General features: G+C 46.2%; 1 protein-coding gene across 19 annotated transcripts in view; it reads right to left on the minus strand.

Moving 5' to 3' along the window:
• The window catches only part of LOC138488440 (apoptosis-inducing factor 3-like), a 1,275,087-nt gene that overhangs the window by 672,492 nt on the left and 581,627 nt on the right, over window positions 1–20,968 (minus strand). For 14 of the 19 annotated variants that reach the window (XM_069615389.1, XM_069615394.1, XM_069615390.1 and 11 more), the window contains one exon: window positions 13,114–13,197. The exons of the other annotated variants lie outside the window; for them this stretch is intronic. In XM_069615389.1, the coding sequence (XP_069471490.1) occupies window positions 13,114–13,197 (84 nt within the window). Of the gene's footprint in view, window positions 1–13,113; window positions 13,198–20,968 lie in introns of those variants that run through there. 19 annotated transcript variants of the gene reach the window in all.

Consider the following 20,968-nt stretch of genomic DNA (forward strand, 5'->3'; position numbering starts at 1 on the left):
AAAGAAGGCTTTCTGTACCAGCGCTGGTAACAGGCACAGAAAACTGTAGTTTCAATTCCTGTTCTCGACGACATTTGGGATGATTGCTTTTTAACAATAAAAAAAACCCTTTTCTGGCTCTTCCTCCGAAGGAGGACATGCTCGTAAAGAAATACAGGGTTCCAGATGGCTCCACAAATGCCGGCAAATCCAGCCCAGACCAGATTCTGTGGTCACCGCTGAAATTCGCCAATGCTCAGTCAACTGTTCTTCTCTGTGTGCTGTACCACCTGATAAGGAAGAGCGACAACTATCAGAATCCACATAGTATCTACGGCAGCAACTACAAGACAGAGAACTTTGGTACAAGATGGGTCCCATTCTAGATTTCTTGCTGGACGACAACGTGGAGGCTATTAAGCTTCTTCGTGAAGAGGAGGCTGGTTCTGACCATGCCATCTGAGTTGCGGTGGACATCGTGGTCACTGGTTTTTAACAGATGGGGAACAGTGTGATTGGGCACCATCAGGGATAGATAAAGGCTACCAACTCCAGAAGTGCAAGCAAATATTGTGGACATGCCTTTTGATGAGGATCTCTTCGGAAGGAACGTCAATGATACCATTTAGGCCTTCAAAACAGACACCTACACTGCCCGATCTTTGGGTACCCTGCAGCAACACAGACAGTACTTTCGTTCCAAGAAATCCTGGTTTTCCAGAATGACCAGAGACTGTAGACCATCTGATCGATTTAATACATATACATCCGGAGACAGCTACAGAGGAAAGTCCCAGCCTAACTGGACAAACCAGCGGTGACATGACTCCTCCTAGGCAAGAGGTCAAGCTGGTGAGCAGGGCTCTCCGCTTCCACTAACCAGTGGGAGGGCGTCTTTCCAATTTTCTCATCGAATGGCCAAACATCACCACAGACAAAAGGGTGTTACACTTGCTCCAACACAGACACACCCTAGAATTTCTGCACCACCCGCTCAATATTCCTTGCACCCTGTGGGGTTAGGAAGTTTCCTCCCGGTATTTCCCTATGAGGAAAAACAAAAAAAAGAAACAGCAGTTGGAGACCAATTCTATACCTTTGTCTACAAAGCAAATTCATCCTATCCCATACTTCCAGGATGGTCGTGCTTCCACACATCTGCAGCAAACTTGAACAAGGACATTTCTTGTAATTACTGGACTTTGAAGACTAATACTTCCACGTCCTTATCCATCGTCGCCACAAGAAGTTACTTTGGCTTACAGTGGCAGGCCTACATTATCATTTAAAGGCCTTACCCATTGGCCTCAAGTCGACCCAAGGGTTTTCTTACAGTACCTGGCCCCAGTGGCGGCTCACCTTATTCGGACCAGCGTCCACATGTACCTGTAGCTCGACGACTGCTTGATCAGAGCTCCTTCCCGTCCTCAAGCCATACGTGACACCAAGTGGACGATACTCTGTTTATCCTCGCTAGGATTCAACAACAATGATAGCAAGTCCGGTTTCTCTCGTTCCCAGCAGATGCTGTTCCTGGGAGCACAACTGGATACAGTTTCTTGCACTGATACCATGTGGGCAGACAGGGTCAAAGCCATGCTTGCAAATACCAACCTGCTTTCACAGAAACAAGTTGCATCAGTCTGCACTTTCAAGTCTCTTCTCGGGATGATGTAATTCTGCATTCCCGTGATACTACACTGCCGGCTTCGGATGAGGCCTGTTTGGGAGTTCTTGGATGCCCTCTTTAAGCAGATCTCAGCCAACTGGGGCGACAAGTTGCCACTTCCATGCCATTTCCACAATGCCCTGGGCTGGGGGTCTGTGCCCACCAATCTCAACCAGGGTGCACCCTTCCAGCCTCCGACCCATCGGAACACGGTCAGGATCAATGCATTTTTTGAGGGCTGGGGACGCCAAACGGGCAGCTACCATACGACAGGCCTGTGGCCACATGATGAAAAATTGTGACACATCAATGTACTCAAGCTAAGACTGGTGTTCTGGGCATTGAAGTCATTTTGTCTCCATCTTCAGGGGACAACACAACCACCATGTTTTACAAAACGAAGCAAGGCAGCACCCGGCTACCCGGCCTCTCAGCCAAAGCACAGTCACTCTGGAAAAGGACCTTGGCACATGGGATAACTCAATTTCCAACTCCCTCAGCAGGGAACTCCGCTCCTGCCACGACTGGGAAATCCTCCATGACCGACTTCTGCACATCTTTCTGGAGTAGGGTTTTAAGAAGAGATCTCATCTCCAACAGGGAAAATGCTAAATGCAGTGCATTTGGCCAGCAGGTTCCCTCAAGCTGAAAGCCTGGGAGCTGCCTTCACGCTTCAATGTACCAGCACGTTTCTCTGCGCATGCCCTCAGTTTCTGTTTATTCCCCATGGTCCTACAAACTCCCAGCGACCCAGCCTCTCTGTCACGATTCGCTCCCGTTCCCACCTCTTGGGGGCATGATTTGGGGTCTATTCCCTACTGGACTTTCCTTATGAACCTTATGCTACAGTGCTGTGATGAATTGGGAGCGCTAAATCCTTATTTTCCAAGCTACTTCACTTCAGGATCCATTCCAGGTTTTTGGCAGCCAGCATGCTGCTTTAATCAAATGACTATGCTTCCCAGAATGCCTGGCCCACTGCTTCATCTCCAACCTTGCAGGACAAGGTTGCGTGGTGGATAGGCAGCAACTGTGGCTGCAGGTGCAGCAAGCAGCACACCTGAGGTGTGTGCTCGTTAAACAGCTTTAAAAGCCTCTGTTTCCTTCAGTCCAGCGCTGGTCATTGATGCAGTGTTCCTGTTTGTGACTGGTCCCTCGCTCCTGGTTCTTAGCATTTTGCCTAGTTCCTAGTTTCTATTTCTTGTTCCTTAAACCTGAATGTCGAATTTAATGTGCTTAATTGTGATTTCTGTTGTAAACCTTAATGCGTTAGTCTTTCCTCTTTATAGATTTACCTTCCTGCCTTTTTCCTTGGATGGGTGGGTGGGGGAGGTTTGCCTTTGTAATTTCGTTTTCTCTGCTCCTGTTCCTTTACTTTTTCTTGGAATCCATTCCAAGTTTAGCCTTGCACTTCTGCATTTATTTCCCATTGATTATTAGGTGTGGTGTGCTGTTGTAGCTAGCTCCTGTGTGAATGCTTAAGTTTCCCTCACTATTCAGTAAGCACGATTCCTACTTGCCCCTTGTCTTGAGTCTTATGTATTTAGTTATCCTCCCATTGCTGTTATAGCCTTTCTGGGTCCCTGTTTGATCAACAGGGTTTGTGGGCTCTGCTGACATTCAAGTGGTATTTCTCGTCCTCGTGAGTACTGTTTTTAAGTTCCCTTATTCAATACCATCAAGAGTGTTAGCTAACAGATCCTGTCGATGCTTGCCCTGTATGCGGGCTTAGCGCTGTCAGTACCTGTAACAGCAATTGTGGGTAAGGAGCTTGCCGACTTTCCTTGTAATTTTACCCCACATCCCTTTTCATATATTTGTATTGTTGTCACACTCTTTGCACTCCTGGGTTTTAGTATACATGAGTCTTGGTTCCTGTGTGCATGTTGTTTGACTCAAAGCTATTCACTCTGTGATCTTGTGCACATTTCCCTTGCCATATTCACTGCCTTTGTCCTCGCCTGACACTCAACCTGGCGCCATGCCTTTTGCATCCCTAGAAATCAGACATGTCCCCTATGACACAGAAATCAGACATGTCCCCTATGACACTGGATTGTAGGAACACTCTTGCAAAGGCATGAAAGTCCATCTGGCTACGAATTTGAGGTTTACTCTCACATCTACCATGCCTTTGTGGTCTCAGTGCCTTCTTAAAAAATTCCTGAGGGGCCTCCCCCTGGGGTTCTCACCTGTGTGTCCACTGGGCCCTGCATGGGAGTTGAACGTTCTTTCCAAACTAATGGGTCTTCCCTTTGAACCCTTGCACAGGCGAGCATCACATTCTTTTTCTTTAAGACTGCTTTCTTGGTCCACATCACCTCTGCCAGGAGAGGGGGGGGGGGGAGATCCAAGCTTTATCTTGCAAGCCATTCTACCATCTGTTTCATAAATCCAAGGTCATGTTACAGACAAACCACACGTTCATGGCCAAAGTGCCTTTGTCATTGCATCTTTATGAGTCTTTGATCCTGGGGTCTTCTTTAATGCTCCTTCTCCAGTGGAACGCTCGCTGCATTCCCAAGAGGTCATGCGAGCCTTGAAGTATTATGTTCCTTATACAAAGCAGTTCCACAAGTCTTCTCAATTGTTAGTGGCTTTTGGCCCCACAGCTGTGTCCTCCATCCCCCAATGGCTATCGGCTTGCCTCTCCAACTGCCAGTGCATCACTAACATGCAGCTTCCTGGTCTGCCTAGGGCGTACTCCACGACGGCCGTTACTTTGACCACAGCCTTCCTCTCAGGTGTCCTGCTTTGGATATATGCAAGGCCGCCACATGGAGGTGTATCCATACCTTCACAAAGTTCTACTGCATCGACAGGGATTCCCCTAAGGATCCAGGTTCGGCCATGCTGTGCTTCATCAACTGTTTGCATGAGGTGAGCTTTTTTTCCCTAAAGATGAGACTATGTCCTCTTTCCATTTGGCATTGTATGTGTATACTGCTTTATAACCTATTCTAACAGCATATGAATCTATGAAAGATCCAATGCTGGAGAAAGAATAAGTTACTTAACTGTAACACCCATTCTCCAGCACAGGCATCTTTCATATATTCACATGGGACCCTCCCACGTACCAGGGAGGGTGAGACGTTATTTTATCGCCAGGCTTTCTAACACCTGCTGTTTCAATGTGGAAAGAATAACGAAAAAGTTTCATTGATTTTTTTTGGGGGGGGTGAGAAAGGGCAGATAAGGGGTTGGGTTGGCGGTTCCTGAATAGTTAAAAAGGGCTGGGTGAGGGGAGGTTTGGGGGGGTGGAACACCTCGTAAAAAAAAAAAAAAAGAAATTGATGAATGTTTTTGTTATTCTTTCCACGTTGTAACAGCCGTTAGAAAGCCTGTTGATGAAAGAACATGGAAGCCCAGGCAGGTGGCTATTATTGGCTCATCTTGGTAGTTTCAGGTTGATTATGCTAATTTGAAGAAGGTGTCCAGGGGTGGCGCTAAGGCAGACTCTGCCAAATTGCCTATGGAGCAAGATGGCTCAAAAAACGATTCCAAGAGTACACTAAAGTGACTGCAGTCTTTCAAATTCAAATGAAAACTGCTCTAATGTTACCAAGGATTCCCAGCCAGTTGACAGGGAATATTCAAACAGCATGTGAATCGATCAAAGATACCACTGCTGGTGAACAGAAGTTAAGTAACTTAATTATTCTGTGTCACTCCGGACCCTGTGTAACACCAGCCCCAGTTTCCTAGGGTCCACTTTCAATTAACTACCACTGATATCCACCACCTCCAAGCCCAAGGGTACCACACGCTCCTCTTCCTGGCCTAATAGTCTGCTATTCATGTTACCACCCCTCTGCAAGACCAGTTTCCACTCCTGATGTTGCCACATTCTCTTGGGTGTCTCCTACTACCACCACCTACTCCAACATACACTCCCTTCCTGATGTCATCACCTTATTCAGGGTATCTCCTGCTACTACCAACGCCTTCTGTCCACTCTCGTTCCCTGATGGTATGACCTTCTGCTGGATCTCACCTGCTACCACCAACTCTCACCGTTTGCTTTCATCCTAGATGTTGCCTCCTCCAGATTGATCTGTCCCACAATCACCTCCTCCAAATCCCTCTGAACGACTGATGATAACATCTCCTCCTGGGTTTGTCAAACTATCACCACCTCCCTCCTTCTGATCACGGCGCTCCAACCTTGATGTCGTCAACACCTTTCCCTGCTCACCACTGCCACCTTGTCAGTCTCTTCAATCTATTCTTCCATTCTCCTGCTACTCTCTGTGAGAAACCAGACGGTGTATCACCCACTAGTCCCTGGGGATCTGTCATCCAGGTGGCCAGGACACAGCCATCGTGGATCCAGTTCCTGGGGGTGGACCAGTGCGGGAGGATCAGCTGGGTGAGGGGTCTTAAGGCAGTGGGACACTGGATGGTGAGACGCAGTATCGCCTCCCCTGTAACACCTTTACCCCCATCCTACCCAGTGGGATATTTAGGAACTCTACCCCCTCCCGCATTATTACAACAAACACACTTTCTTACACCATGACAGACAACAGACTAACACACGGGTCAGGCAGAGTCAGTCAATTGACAACCACACGCACTTGACGGCCCTTTACCTTTCCCACAGGGATATAAGGTGGAGCAGGAAAGCACTACGAGCAAGGCCGAACGCACGAGGAAACAGTTACACCACACCGGCAGTTCAAACGGAGAAGAAAGGCGGCGAGACCTGGAGGGATGACGAAGGGGGAACTGCCATTGCCCTTTTAAACTCATACCCGCGAAACCTCCAAAAGGGAAATCATAAAACCAGGATTTACAGCTGCCGTGTGGAGTAACAGATGTCAACGGTGCAGGGTGGCCTCCCGCATTGATAGCACAGGCGGGGAATCACGCTGGCTATCGTGTTACCGTCCTTGACTCCAGAAGCAAGACAAGCCAATGGGTTCAGCACAGCCAGTGAGTCAGGGGAAGCTAATAGCAAACCGAACGTTGTTGAGAACAAGGTCGCAAGTGGCAACATTATATGAATGTAAGGTGCTTGAGAACAAAGTACTGGTGTGTGTTTGAACTTTTGGGAAAGCCCAGAGAAGGGCCAGCTGCAGAGTGGTCAGGCGCTGCAGGAGTGCTCGCTAGCCCCTTTTGTTTTGTTAAAACTGTGTACCAGAAGGCCTAGGAAAGGGCGGCGTGAGGTGTCAGAGTGGTCCTACAAGGGTCACATCAAATCCCTTGTAAACTCGAAAGTCATGAACTGTGTTAAAGATGGCTATGTGAATCCGACAGAGGGATGCCAAGGGGAAAATGAATAGAAGTAAATCCTGCATCATGACAGTATTGATATACAGAGTGAAAGGCCGTAGTGAACCCGGCAGAGGGATGTCCACGTTAAAAGGAGGATCAGAGTCTGGCGCAGGGAGATCCTAGGGGTGAAGAGCAATTGCCCAAAGTGCAAGACCACAGAAGGAACGTTTGGTTGTTTGTTGTTTTGATCCAGCAGGCCTTCTAAGGCAAGAGACTTTGTAGAAAAGAGACTTGGCCCCTGAAGGTTCTAGTATTGTTGAGGGGAATTGCGAGCCTCGTACTGACCCAGGAGTGTGCTGCGCTCAGAAGTTCTGCCTTGTCCTGTGCTTAAAACGTGGGGAAGGGAGACCCAGCCATACCACCCTGACTTATCATTTTGTGAACACTTCTTTCTTTTATGCTAAACATTATCCCACACTCTTTTGTAACTTGGTGGTAAGGATTGGCAATAGGCTTTTTAGTATAGACATTTTTTATTTGACAAGACACTACTAGGATTGCCTCATTATTTGATGGTTTTAGCATGCTCCCATTTTAGCTTTAGGTTTAGATTAGGTGTTTTTCTCACCCATGCATACAGTTAAATAAAAACCCTTGAACTGTGATCACTTGTGTCTGTCTTTACTGTTGCCACCATGAGTTCCTTACACCAGACAGAAGAATGCTGCATTGTGTGTCAGAGATACCCAGGCCATCCCGCATCAGTAATCAAGGCGGGGAGAAACACCAGCTGCTGTGGTACCGTCCTTGGCTCCAGGAACAAAGCAGCATCAGTGAAGTCCAGCCGGTGAGTTGGGGAGACTGATAAAAGACCGGTCTGTGTTGAAGTCAAGGTTGCAAGCAGCAACATTGTATGGCAAGCGCTGGAACTAACATTGTTAAAACGCATGTGATAAGAGACGCGATTGAAGTTAAACTGCTTATGATTGACTGAACTTTAAAGAAAGCTACAATACCTTTGACGGAGTGGTCCAGCACCGTGTGGATGCGCAACTGATGGTCTCTGTAAGGTATCCAGCTGAGAAGTAATAACAGTAGATAAATTTGGTCCGAGCCCGGCGGAGGGAGCCCAATTGAAAGAGAATGAATAAATGTGAATCCAAGTGGCCCTGCGATGAGTCAAGCAAAATCCTGCGCACAGTCAAAAGTCTTCGATGTTGATGAAATAGAGAATGTTTGGAAAGTACATGAATTTGGTCCGAGCCCGGCAGAGGGAGACCAAATGAAGGTTTTGTTTTAAAGTGGGTCTGAGCTCGGTGGAGGGGGACTCAGGTGAACAGTAAATCATCCGAGAAGTTGTATAAGTGAAAATCCTAAGAAAGAGAGAATTTTGTTGTGTGGCATCAGAATCTCTGAAATAAGAGACTTTGAATGACAAAGACTTTGGCAAAAAAGGTCCTGATATTGAAGCCTTGAACTGCATCCTTGTGCTGGAGAATCCAGAGACTGTGCTAAACGAGTGTGCCGCCTTGTTGCGTGCTGGAAACATGGGGAAGGGAAGCCAACGGCTTGAATATCCTGATATATCATTTCTTGAACACTTATTTTGCATAACATTGTTTCCTACACTATTTGTATTTAGAAGTAAGGATTGACAATATGTGTATTAGTATAGGCCCTTTTATTTTAACAAGGCACTACTAGGACTGCGTTATTATTTGATGGTCGTAGCTGGCTCCCATCTTTAGATTTAGGATTAGATAGTCTTTTTCAAACCCAATTGAAGTTCAATAAACACCCTTGAACTGTGGTCACTTGTGTTTTTCTTACTGTTTGATGTCATACTTTGCTTACATCTCACATTTCTACCCTCCTCCAAACTTTAGACACCAACTCTTGAGTGAGGGGTCGAATTTGCTAACCTCTGAGAACACCCCTACAGGTAATTTAGAGTCAGGGGGTGTGGCCAAGCCTATATCCGGCGACTCCGTTATCTTGAATTTCTGACGTACTGTTCTGACCCTCCCTGATGGTGTCTGTTTGGTGTTGAGGATGGCAGTGTTTCTAACATGGGGATTAATGATTGGGGAGATGCAGGCTGCAAAGCCTCTGTTTTGCGATTCAGTGTGGGCATGCTGTACGGGTAAAACACGCTTTTTTTTGTAAAGCTTGTGCAGTACTCCATTTGAGAGTCTTTGTGCATTGAGAGTCACACCTGAAACAAAGTATCTATGAAAATGCAGCGTTTGTCAGGGTTTCTGATGGGCCTTCAAAGCAAATCCCTTCAATGTGCTTGGCTAAGTAAAAACTGCAATGTTACACTCTCTCCCTCCGTTGAGGACACAGTAAGAAGGGGAAATATTTTCATTTTAAGTCTGAGATTTGGGTTTGGCTAAATTGTGTTTTAGACTCCCTGCATTTTGGACCGAGAGCTTTTCTACTAGCACATGTATCATTATTCCAAGCAAGGTCAGAGGTAGGGCTGGATTTCCATGATGTTTGAAAGGGGTGGGCCAGGAGAGAACCTCTGAGAGCACTGTGGTGAGACCAAGGCACTGTTTATTTTTATTTATTTATTTATTTTATTTGTTGACAGTGCACAGACCCGGATGTATCACAGTGCTAGAACATTTTACAGTAAATGCAGTACAGTCATGAAATGGTAGATAGGACAAGCCTTATACATATTTGTTGAACAATACAGTTTTCCGATTTTTTCTGACAATTATTAGATACAAGGGCTCTTCTTGGCTACATGGAGGAAGGGTGTTCCAGAGAGTAGGAGTTACGACAGTGACGTTTACTGCACCTGCTCTTTTTGTGGTGAATCTTGGGTGTTGATAGAGTTAAGGGAGAAGAGGAGCATAAGCAACGTGGTTTGGCACTTTTGGAGATACGCTTATTGAGGTAGTTAGGTGCAGCTATGTGGGTGCATCGGTGCGTAATTGATAAGATTTTGAACTCGATATGGGCTTTATTAGGAAGCCATTAAGCTTTGTGCCTTGCTTGAGAGATATGATCCATTTGTTTCATACCCCAGAATGCCTCAAAGGAATTGTTTTGGATCAGTTGAAGTTTGGTTAAGTTTTTAGTTGAGGTTCTGGAGAGGATGGCATTACAATAAACCAGTTTGTTGCCGGTGACAGCCCTGGCTAGCGTGAGGCAATTGACAGAGGACAGACATTTTCTGCTGATGTTGATGAGTTTGGTGGAATAAGCTGCTGATGAGGCAAGGTTCTAGGTACAAGCCCAAGGTTTTCACATGGCTGGAGACAAGGGTGATGTTGCCATCAATGGTTAAGGAAGAAAAGGCGACGTCCAGATGTTTGAGTCAGTGTAGGGAGCCTACAATAAGGAGCTCTGTTTTATCTCTGTTTATCATCATTCAGAGATGGAGGTCTGCCATCCAAGCTTAGATGATACTATAAACCCGATTGATATTAGCTATTGATATTAACAGAGTCAGGGGTGTGGTTTCCAGTGAGGTTCAGCAGTACTTGGGCAAAGTTTGTGTAGGGAATTTCAAGGCTGTCGAGGTGATCAAAAAGGGGCTTAGAGTACATATTGTAGAGCATAGGTGACAGACACGAACCTGCACTACCCCGTATGAAATGGGGATAGGGTCAGCTGCTTCAGATTTAGCGAAAATCCTGCAGGAGCGCTTGCTGAGAAAGGAGTTGACTCAACTGGCAGCGTCTCTGGAGAAGTTACATTTGGAGGGAAGGTGTTGACAGAGGATGTCGTGGTCAACAAGATAAAGGTCGCTTACCATGTGTCAGAGTCTAGGGAATCTTATCCATACTGGTCCGGGCCCAACATCCACTGGTTCAGGATGGCACCCTGCCCCATAATTCGCTGTCCTGGTAATTCCCAGAACCAGGCAGGGTCCTCCATCACAGTACTAAAAAGACATCCCTTTAATCGGGAAGAAAGTAAAGAAAAAGGTGGTGCAATCCTGATATACTTGTATAATTATGTGAAATTATTGTCCTTGCATTGTCCATACATGCCACCAACAGAGACAAAAACATTTAAAGGTAAATCAAGGGCTTCATACCCATTACTTTCAACTTGCTTGCTAGCAGTTCTAATATTATATTCCAACTGTGAGTTTACTTTTTGTTTTCCATCAACAGATTCTGCGAGTTTATATTAAAATGCACCGGTATATGGAGTCTGGCATGTTATTTTTGATCAATTAGTCTAAGTCACGTGTACACCATATTCCCACATATTTCATTTGAACAGGACACCAGCAAAAACCATGTCTGATTATATTGTCTTTATGGCAGTAGCTTGAGCTTCAGACTTCGATCAGTTGATTTTATACTCCATACAATAACTCAAAATGGGCCAAGGTAGATCGTCAGCCTTAAATGCGTCCATTTGGGGCAAGGTGAATGCGTTCAAGATGACTGCAGCACCTCCGATTAATTTACATTACTGAGATGATACAACTCCCTCCTGGAAAAAGGATGTATAAGTAGATGTATCAAGTCAAACATTTCTTTAGGACACAAAGCCTCCAAGATTGGTCCTATGGAAACTACAAATACCTCCACAGAAAGGATGACTTGGGGTTCCAAACTTTGAGCATTACCACCTGGCTTTTCCAGCTCCTTATTTATTGGAAATCCTGTCAGGGACCCCTAATGACTGGATGGAAGCTGAAACGAACAAGGTCCGACCACTGGAGCCCTTGGTTGTTTTGACCACATCTACACGAAAGAATGAAGATTGCAATATACTAACCAAATTGATCCGAAAATGCTGCAGAGAATTTGGAGAAAAATTGGAAGTGGATCCTTACATTGAGGAGAAGGCTTCCATCTGGTTGAAACCCAAACTCACAAATACTAAAAATGACTATTTTTCTAATGGGTATGTATCTGGCATATGTTAAGTAAATTATAGGATTGTGAAAGAGAAATGGATCTCATTTGAAATGTTGAAAAAGAACCATGTAATGGATGGATGCTCACTCAAGCAACATGGGTTCCTGAAGACAATACTTAGATTGCAGATGGGAAAACGGGAAGTCCTGTTGCAGATGGATAGTCTAGGACACCTGTCCTCCTCAGTACATTCACTGGTAATTCTGCACTACTGACGAAATGGTTATAAGAACAATGGCAATGCTTCTCCACACATGTTAAATGGACAGCACTCAAATGGAGTGATAGAGCTAGGCAAATCAGGCTTTTGAACAGAGTATTTTGGACTCTAGATAAGCTAAATGAAAGGGGTCTGAGAGACTCAGATGCATGTTAGGGTTGAAATCAAAGAAGGCGGGCCTCTGGAAAAACATGATATAGGAATGCTTTCGCATTAATATATTCTGGAAGGAGATTGCTATGGTGATTAACACTGTTTTAAGAAGAGATACAAACTTCTTCTCTGAGAAACTAATTCTGGGTTCAGATTCACAAATAGAGGAATTAACATACTTTCAGAAATTGTGGCTTTTTAGAGCTGCTACGGCTGCCAACAAATTAATACTGAGAAGCTGGAAGTTGATAAAACCTCCACCCAAACAGAATGGTTACAAGAGCTGCGTAGAATATCTCTTATTGAAAAGATTCTATTGGGTAGACAAAAGAAACTAAAACTGTATGAGAAGGTCTGGTCACGATTTATTGAAATTGGAATGTAATTTTGGGGTGTTGGTGATCGCATCGTCATATACTTCATGTGATGGCAATTTAATTTAGTGAATTTTTTTGGTTATCCTGTTAACTTTAACTTTTTGGAACAGTATTGTATATATAACATATTGGAAAATGTGAATGTAAATAAAAGATAAACAAAAGAAAATAAACCGTTATTTTAGGATTTCTCTGTGGCGAGCCCTAACCATCACCTTGGAATCCCAACATGAAAGGAATGATAAAGATGTGCAATTGCAACCATCTTTTAGAGTCTACAATTTCCATATGGCGACTGCAACTATGTCTGCACCCAGGGCCACACAATCCTTAAGATGTCTCTGTGTGAGAAGGTTAATAACCATTGTCGTCAGGGCTACTCATTAACTAAAACGGTGCAGAGTTGAGAAGGTTTCAAGTCTTCTGGAGGAGGGAGGAGACAGTCACAGGCATGTTTATGTATGTGATGTGACACTTGTATGTGCGCCAATGTCAGTGGCGTTTGTTGTTACCCATGTGCATATGAGTGATCAAACGAGTATGTAAGTTATTGGGTCTCCTAGACAGCAGCCTCCAGTATTGATTGTTGCTAATACTCACTCTCCATCCTGCAGGTCAGTCTCGTTGCACAGATCACGTGTGATCTTTGCCATAGTTCTGCACGTGCTGCCCAGGACTCCAGAACTGTGACAAAGAAAGATCGAATGAGCAGGCAACTATGACAAAAAGGACAGCAATGGTGCAATGGAAGGGACAACACTCAAAATGCAGCATCACAAGGCAAGGCAGTAAACGCTGCAGCAGTGCACTATGGGGCAGAGAAGACTATTTGAACAATTTCATTCAATGGGATATTTATTCACATACAAATAAACTTCACACATCAACAAAACACTTTCCTATAAAATCTAGGAACAGAGAGCAGGGGGCAAATATTCAAGCTGCAAGCTACTAGTCACTTGCCATCTCAGTTCTATACATACACAGAGAACTCTGTTTTACTTGTCAAGAGTTAAATATCTCTAGTCAATGGCAACTGGTGAGTGCACATTTTGCAACCTTCAGTGAGGATTAACAAAGTTACTCACCGTAGTGACTACATTACTCCTAGTCCATAGTCCCTTTTCCTCCATAATTGTGGGGGACATTCCGTTCTTCGGGACTGGACCGGAGCACTTTTGTTAAAAAGTATCAAACATTTTATTTTGTTCTTTTATTTTTACGCGGGGCCATCGCACATAGCTGTAACTCCGTCCTCCTGATCTCCGCCCAGCGCGTCGCCCTTCAGTCCTTTTCTATCGTCAGGCCTGAGACCATTTAAGAAATAATAGAGGAAACTTATTAGAGGGGACGGCGGGCGGGCTTATGGAGGAAAGGGGACTATGGACTAGGAGTAAGGTAGTCACTACAGTGAGTAACTTTGTTATACTCCTATATCCCGTCCCCTTTCCTCCATACTTATGGGAGATTCCCAAGCACTGCTCACAGGAATTACGGGTGGATGGAAACTCCTTACTGAAACAGGTTCCTAAGCACAGCTTGACGGAACTGAGCATCAGTCCTGGAGCTCGGGTCCGGACAGTAATTCTTACAAAAAGCCGATGGAGACGCCCAAGTAGCCGCTTTCGCGGTGGTCTCCCACGGAACATATTTTTGGAAGGCAACGGCAGCCGCCTTGCCCCGCACAAGATGAGCATGAATTCCCTTTGGGGCCCGAAGACCCTGAATGGTATACGCCTCAGAAATATAGGCAGCGATCCATCGGGAGATGGTCGCTTTCGAGGCCGGCTTTCCTTGCAGATTTCCGAAGGTCACAAAAAGCTGTGAAGAGTTCCTAAGCTCAGATGTTCTGTCCAGATAGAACTTAAGGGCTCTTCTAACGTCCAAGCAGTGCAGAACACTTTCGGCCTCTGAGGCTGGGAAGAAAACAGATAATGAAATTGACTGATTCAAATGAAAATCAGACACAGACTACCTTTGGAAGAAAGGCAGGATTCGTCCGCAGGACAACCTTATCCTTATGAAAAGTAAGGAATGGAAGCTCCACCTACAAGGCCTGAAGGCTCTAGGATGGTGCGCAGGCCAGCCTGTTTGGGTTTGGGCACTGTAAACAGACGGGAGTAGAAGCCCTCCCCTCACTCCTCTAGCGGAACAGGTTCCACCGGCTTGAGATCCAGAAGCTTCTGGACTTCGGCTCTGAGGGAGGGCGTCCCCGACTGCCGGAAGGGAGGATTGAAGGGTGGGGTAGGGGGAAGGGGCAAGCGTAAGCCTGCCGAGCAACAGACAAGACCCACCGACCCTCTGTGATGGTCTGCCACACCTCCCAGTGAGACGCAATGCGCCCTCCCACCGGGGTCTCAGAGCGTCGAAAAACCTAATTTAGAGGGTTTCTCGGTGGCAAGACCTGCAGATCCTGAGCAGGAGTCAGAGCACCGAGAGAAAAATCAGCCTTGCTGCTGACGCCGATGAGCGTTTCCAGCTGGAGGATCAAATCTACGTGTCTTTCGATCCAGAAACCCCCGAAACCCAGAGGAGGACTGAGGCTGCGAGGGCGTTCTCTGAGCCCTGAAAGGAGGTTTCACCAGAACGGACAGGGACTTGGCTGTCTGGGTGCTGTCCTTAGTCTTAGTCAGCTCTACATCCATTGACGAATGGAACAGTTCTTTGCCGTCATAAGGCAGGTCCAGAACTTTATCCTGAACCTCCTTGGAAAATTTTGTGGCATGAAGCCAAGCCTGACAAGAGGTGTCCACGCCAAGCATGAGGCCCTGAGCCGAGGTGTCGACATGATGTGCCAAAGCCTCAAGCATATCCTGCGCCAGGACTCTGGCATCTGACAAGCCAGCCTAAAAATCGTCCAGCTTGTCCGCAGGAATGAACTCCTCAAATTCCAAATTCCAACAGACCTTTCCACATTTTCATATTCGCCGCCTCTAATATGAGCTCTGCGTTCGCCTGGCGCAACTGCAGGGCCGAATTAGCAAAGATCTTCCTCCCCAAAGAGTCAAGCAGCTTATCCTCTTTGGTCAGAACTTGAGCCGCCGCTGTAGACAAACAAGGAACTGACCTCATCCCAATAAAAATATTCTTATTATTATGGCACACACTATTACTTACCGTGTGGTACTCTGCGAGCAGAAGGCTTAAGACTAGTTCACCTATACAGCAATAAATGTTAAACCCAAGTGCTCTGGATATCTGATTAATTTGATATCTCTGGCTACCCCGAAGCAACCAGTGTTTGTGCATTGGAGCGAAAGACAATACATAAAGGAAAAATACTGTAATAGCTTGGTGGCTATTTATTCGTTTTACAGTTGTCTAGCAAATGGACATGATCTCCCAAAGGAGCATTTACAAAGATGATACTTTCAAAAAAAGAAAGAAGCAGCAATGGTCATAATAATGCACAATCAATTGCATCAAATAGTATTGAACAAACTCTAGTGTTGGCAAGAAATAAACATTTACAAACAAAAACCATCCACAAGGTGTGTAACTGAACAAGCAGTCTATCTAATGAAAGCTAAAGCAAAACAGAACGAAAAAACAAAGCAAAAAAACCCCAACACGTCTTGGTTGTGTATGATAGGGCAAAGCAACCAAATGCGACCCCCACCAGAGTCTGGAGTGTTTGTGGCCACGGCCAAAGAGCCAAATGTCAAGTCCTACGGTTTGGAGTCCGGGGCATGCGTGGTTCCAAACCAGTGCCAGCGGTCAAGTCCACCTGGTGGCTTGGAGGATCAGCTGATGGGAGCTTACAAAGAGATCAATCCTAGGATTGGAATGCCCTAACAGAGCGGGGCTGGTCATCGCCATCCTGATCCCCTTGCATGTCATCCAACACGTCAGGATCGACCTGCGTCACATAAGGCTCTGCCAAAGACTTGTCTATTGGAGACAAGGGAGGCAGGGGCGGAAGGGCTGGAGGTGGGCCAAACTGTAGAGGTGGAACAGCTGTCGGAACAACCGGTGCTACGACAGGAACCGTCGGCACAGGATTCGGCACTGGAGGGAAGATTTCCTTAAAAAGACAGCTAAAATACTCCTTCATGGGGACAGAGTGCATGAGCTTCTGAAATGTTCCGAAAAAAGCATCCTGCGCCGAAGGCTTAGACACTGGGGCGGGCGGAGGCCTCTCATGAGAGGAGTAGCTCTAGGGCCGCAAGGGAGAGGCCTGCCAAGATGGGCCCTCTCCAGCCGGATTAACATGATCAGTGGGAAGGAAGCGAGATCGTGTGCGGTAATGGCATCTGAGAGTTCGTCATAAACTGGACGAAATGGCGCACAAGGAAAACGATGTTCACCTTAAAAATGCTCCCAGCACCCAACGCCGATGGCTATGTGTAAGGGAAGAGTCCAAAATGGCCGCCATAGTTTGCGCGGCAACGGGCGCCATTTTTGTCAGCGCCTGAGGAGAACTGCGTCACATGTGACCATCAGCCAAATTAGCCTCTAAAAGAGGAACCTCGGCCATGCCGGTAATAGAGGAATTACAGTCAGCGACCTCACTCTGTGCCCCCTCGACAGAACCTGTATCACCACCAGGGCGGGAACGATGAGGAATCCACCTCAGCGACAAGACCTTAACAGGCCTCTCAGTTCTGTCGGTCACCTTAGCCTCAGACAGAGGAACCTCAGACCCGAGTCCGGTACCAGCTCTCTCACGAGGGGCCTTGAACCTTGGTTCGGTACAGAAAGCCTCTACCGAGGCCTCAGGGCGCACCCGTGTCTGTATGGGAAGCTCCAGACAAGGTGGCCTTGAAGCAAGCTCCGGGACCCCCAGCCTTTGTCATGGCCACAGGCCCCAGAACACAAAAAACACACCATCTAGTGATGGGGGCAATGGTTCACTTGACTCACTTATGTCCCTTTGGGACTCAAACACAGGAGCCCTGGCTGGACTCAGTCTTGGCGCCTTTTGCACCAGGCTCATATAGAGATGTGAGCAGGAACACTATTTCACTGCAGGAGTGCTTTTATTTTACTTCAGTGCAGGAGTGCTTTTATTTTACAAGAACTTTCTAGGTGCTGAAAGCCTTTATTCCAGAGAACATCCCCATGTGCTGACTCATCGGGTGTGGCAGGCAGACTGAACCTGGTGGGCGTGACTTCAGAAGCTCAGCTATATAAGCTGCTCCATCCTTAAGGCCGGTGCTTCGCGTTACTGTGCACTCTCGTGCAACGTGACACTTGCTGCCTCTTGGACCAGTTTACTTACCTTTGAAACCAGGCATTTTCCAGCATACTCACCTCCAGGAAACCGGTGCTTCATCGCTTCATCTGCAGACTCATCTCCTGACATCCAGTGATCTTGATCCCGATGCCGCAGCACCGCGCTCCGCATCCACAGACTCGAGAAGAAGACAGACAAGGTTAGAACATCCGTCCTAGGGCCGCGCCGCATTTGAACCTGCGCGCCCCTTAGTTAACAATTTACCAGCTACTGTACCACTGTAGCTTCATTCCTAGTTCCCTCCAGCTTCCGCCTTGAGCTACGCAGCTTCTGCCGGACCGGCAACATCACCTGCAAGGGAAGAAAGCAAACGAGCAAACATCAAAAGTGGAACGGACAGCAATACAAGACAACAAACTTTACAATTCAACAAAAACAGACGAGGAAAGACAAAGGCAAACAGGAACACTTACCTGAAGTCGCAGCTGGACAAGGCTACCATGTTCAAGGGACGAGTGAAGGAACTCGGTCCAGATCATAAAAGCGTCCCTGCCAGAAGCAGCAGGACGGAGTGCTCGCCAAAGCTAATCAACAGGTGAGCTTTCCAGGGGCAGCGCATCCCACGGGCACCATGGTTTGGGAGAAGGAGTCTGGGAGATGATCAGACTCACAAGCTGGCACTCACGCCCCCTATTCTCCACGCTGGAGCAGTCCCTAACAGCATCACCTATTACGACCAGTCACCACATAAGCGCAGAAGGCGAAGACTGACCCGAGCGACCTCACCCCCAGGAGGGCTGCAACCATGCCCGAACGTCTCCGCAGAGGACAGGTGAGCGTAACAGCCTTAGTATAACTGGGCCGTTGAATAGCCCCCACAGGAGGGGCCTCGGATTGTAATCCGGTGTAGGCAGGCCCCTCACTGAGGCCATCGGAGAAAACTCTGGTACCTGAAAGGCACCTAAGTGGAAACCCCAGTAACAGAGCTTTTGAAGCCCCTCCCGGAACGGGAAGACCCTGGGAAGGAGCCCTAAAAAAATAAAGAATTTACCGGGCGTCTCTTCTCGTCGATGCAACTCTGAAAATGCGCGAGGGGGGGGGGGTACGCGCTGAAACACCACCTCCCACCGCTCTAGATGACGAAGTGCCGGGACCAAAAGGGAATCGCAGTAGAAGCACAAGTCCCACCGGTGATCCGGACCCAAACACTCTAAATAAAGAGGATGGGGAACCACCCATTCGCCAGAAGAACAAGAAGGAAAATCTAACCGAACCGGCATAGACGGACTACTACGCGACCGCTAAACCAGAGCAGGAGAGAAGGACACTGGAAGGAAAAAATCTTCCGAAGATGCAAGTGCGTCCATGCGGAGAAAAGGACTAATGGGCGATGCGCTGGGCGGAGCTAAGGAGGGCGGGGTTGCGGCCGCGTGCGGTACCCCACGTAAAAAGAGAGAAAGACACATTTTTGAAAAATGTGATGCTTTTTACAAAGTGCTGCGGTCCCGTCCCACTGGACGTTTATACATTTGCAGTCTCAAATACAATTGATAGCGAATTGGTCTTTGGTTGACAGTGTTATTATTTTGGTAAAGGTAATTTGGGTGCTGCTTGGTGGTGACTAGTGACACTCAGACTGCCCACAGGACAGAGGAATGTCCCATAAGTATGGAGGAAAGGGGACGGGACATAGAAGTATTAGTGTCCTCAATTCCCTTTTTAATCTCAACAGCTCTGGAACCAGACCTGTACAGCTAGGATCAGACAACCTCCTTGAAATCTCTAACTCCTGATTCTAGTTCTCGCTGCTTCATTTCATATTTCTTTTTCTGCCCACTTTCCTGGCCAATAAGAATACCTCTCATCGTGCACTTGAATGCTTCACACGCCACATCAGCCCCAACCTCCCTAGTGCAATTTTCTTCTGCAAAAAATTCTATATCAGCTAAAAGTTTATCCGACAATTCCTTATTTTCTAACTATGAGGTATTCAACCGCCAAGTAAACTGCTTTTACTGGGCATTATCCAACCTCAAATTCACTATCACATGTGCATGATCTGTCAGCACAATATTTCCAATTTTACTTGTCACATAACATTCTGACATTCTCCCTCGTGTGAACAGCATATCCAATCTGGATTAGACAGCATACGCCCCAGAGTAAAAACTATATTCCCTAACTAAAGGGTTCTCTGACCTCCAAACATCTTTCAAGTTGTGTTCCTCCAAAAGACCCTTCAGCGCAATCGTTTGTACATCTAGCTTTTTGCTCTGTCTCGAAGTACTTCTATCTAGACCCAGATCCAACACTGTGTTCAAATCTTCACCTAGTACAATATTCCGACAGCCCTGATTCTGTATATTTTGGGCAACTTTCATGAAGAAGTCGCCATTATCAACTGAAGGAGCATAAATATTTAAAAAAATTACCTCTGTCCCTTGGATGTTAACTAATAATGCAATCTGTTTTCCCTCACAATCACTCAATTCTTTCAAGACTTTTATTGGAACATTCCTCCTAATCAATATTGCTAGACCTCGTGATCTCGTATTGAATAATGAACCATACACACTTCCAATCCAACCTTTTTCAAACTTTCCAAGTTCCCCCTGTATGAGGTGCGTCTCCTGAATGCAACAAACATCACTTTTTAGATCATTTAAATATGCAATGACGCTCCTTCGTTTTTTAATGTTGTTCAAACCGTTCAAATTCCATGTTATCACTCGCAACTCACCATCCATTTCCAATACCTTACTCAACCTGAAAACTTCAAACAAATCTATTCTGTTAGAATAATATTCAAATGTGAACCCTAACCCACAAACTCTGAAATAGATGCAAGATACAAAGAGCAACACAAAAGATGAACTAATATAACACATTTTAAACTGTCCAGCCCTGGACACCTCTCCTTAAATTTGTAGAACCCAAATCTAAACTAAAATACTTCTTCTATATGCCTTAACATTCAATACCCCATTATAAACTTACCCAGCCCATTAGCACCAGACCCTGTCTTCAATAATAATCATCTATATACATCATAGATCAACTATTAAGACCCCGAGATCCCATTAGCCCTGGAACTGTACCCAATTTATAGCCTCTCCAGTCCCGAATCCATGCAGTATACATGCCCTTGACTACCAAATAAGTTAGCCAATATCAGTCTAACCGTCTAATAATCAACTTCAATATAGTTCCAATTACCTCTTCACAATTTCTGGCACCGCATTTAAGAATATCCCATAAGCCCTTCAAATGTGATCAGTT

Source organism: Ambystoma mexicanum, chromosome 9 (assembly GCF_040938575.1).
Source record: "Ambystoma mexicanum isolate Mex_15411 chromosome 9, UKY_AmexF1_1, whole genome shotgun sequence".
Taxonomy (NCBI): domain Eukaryota; kingdom Metazoa; phylum Chordata; class Amphibia; order Caudata; family Ambystomatidae; genus Ambystoma; species Ambystoma mexicanum.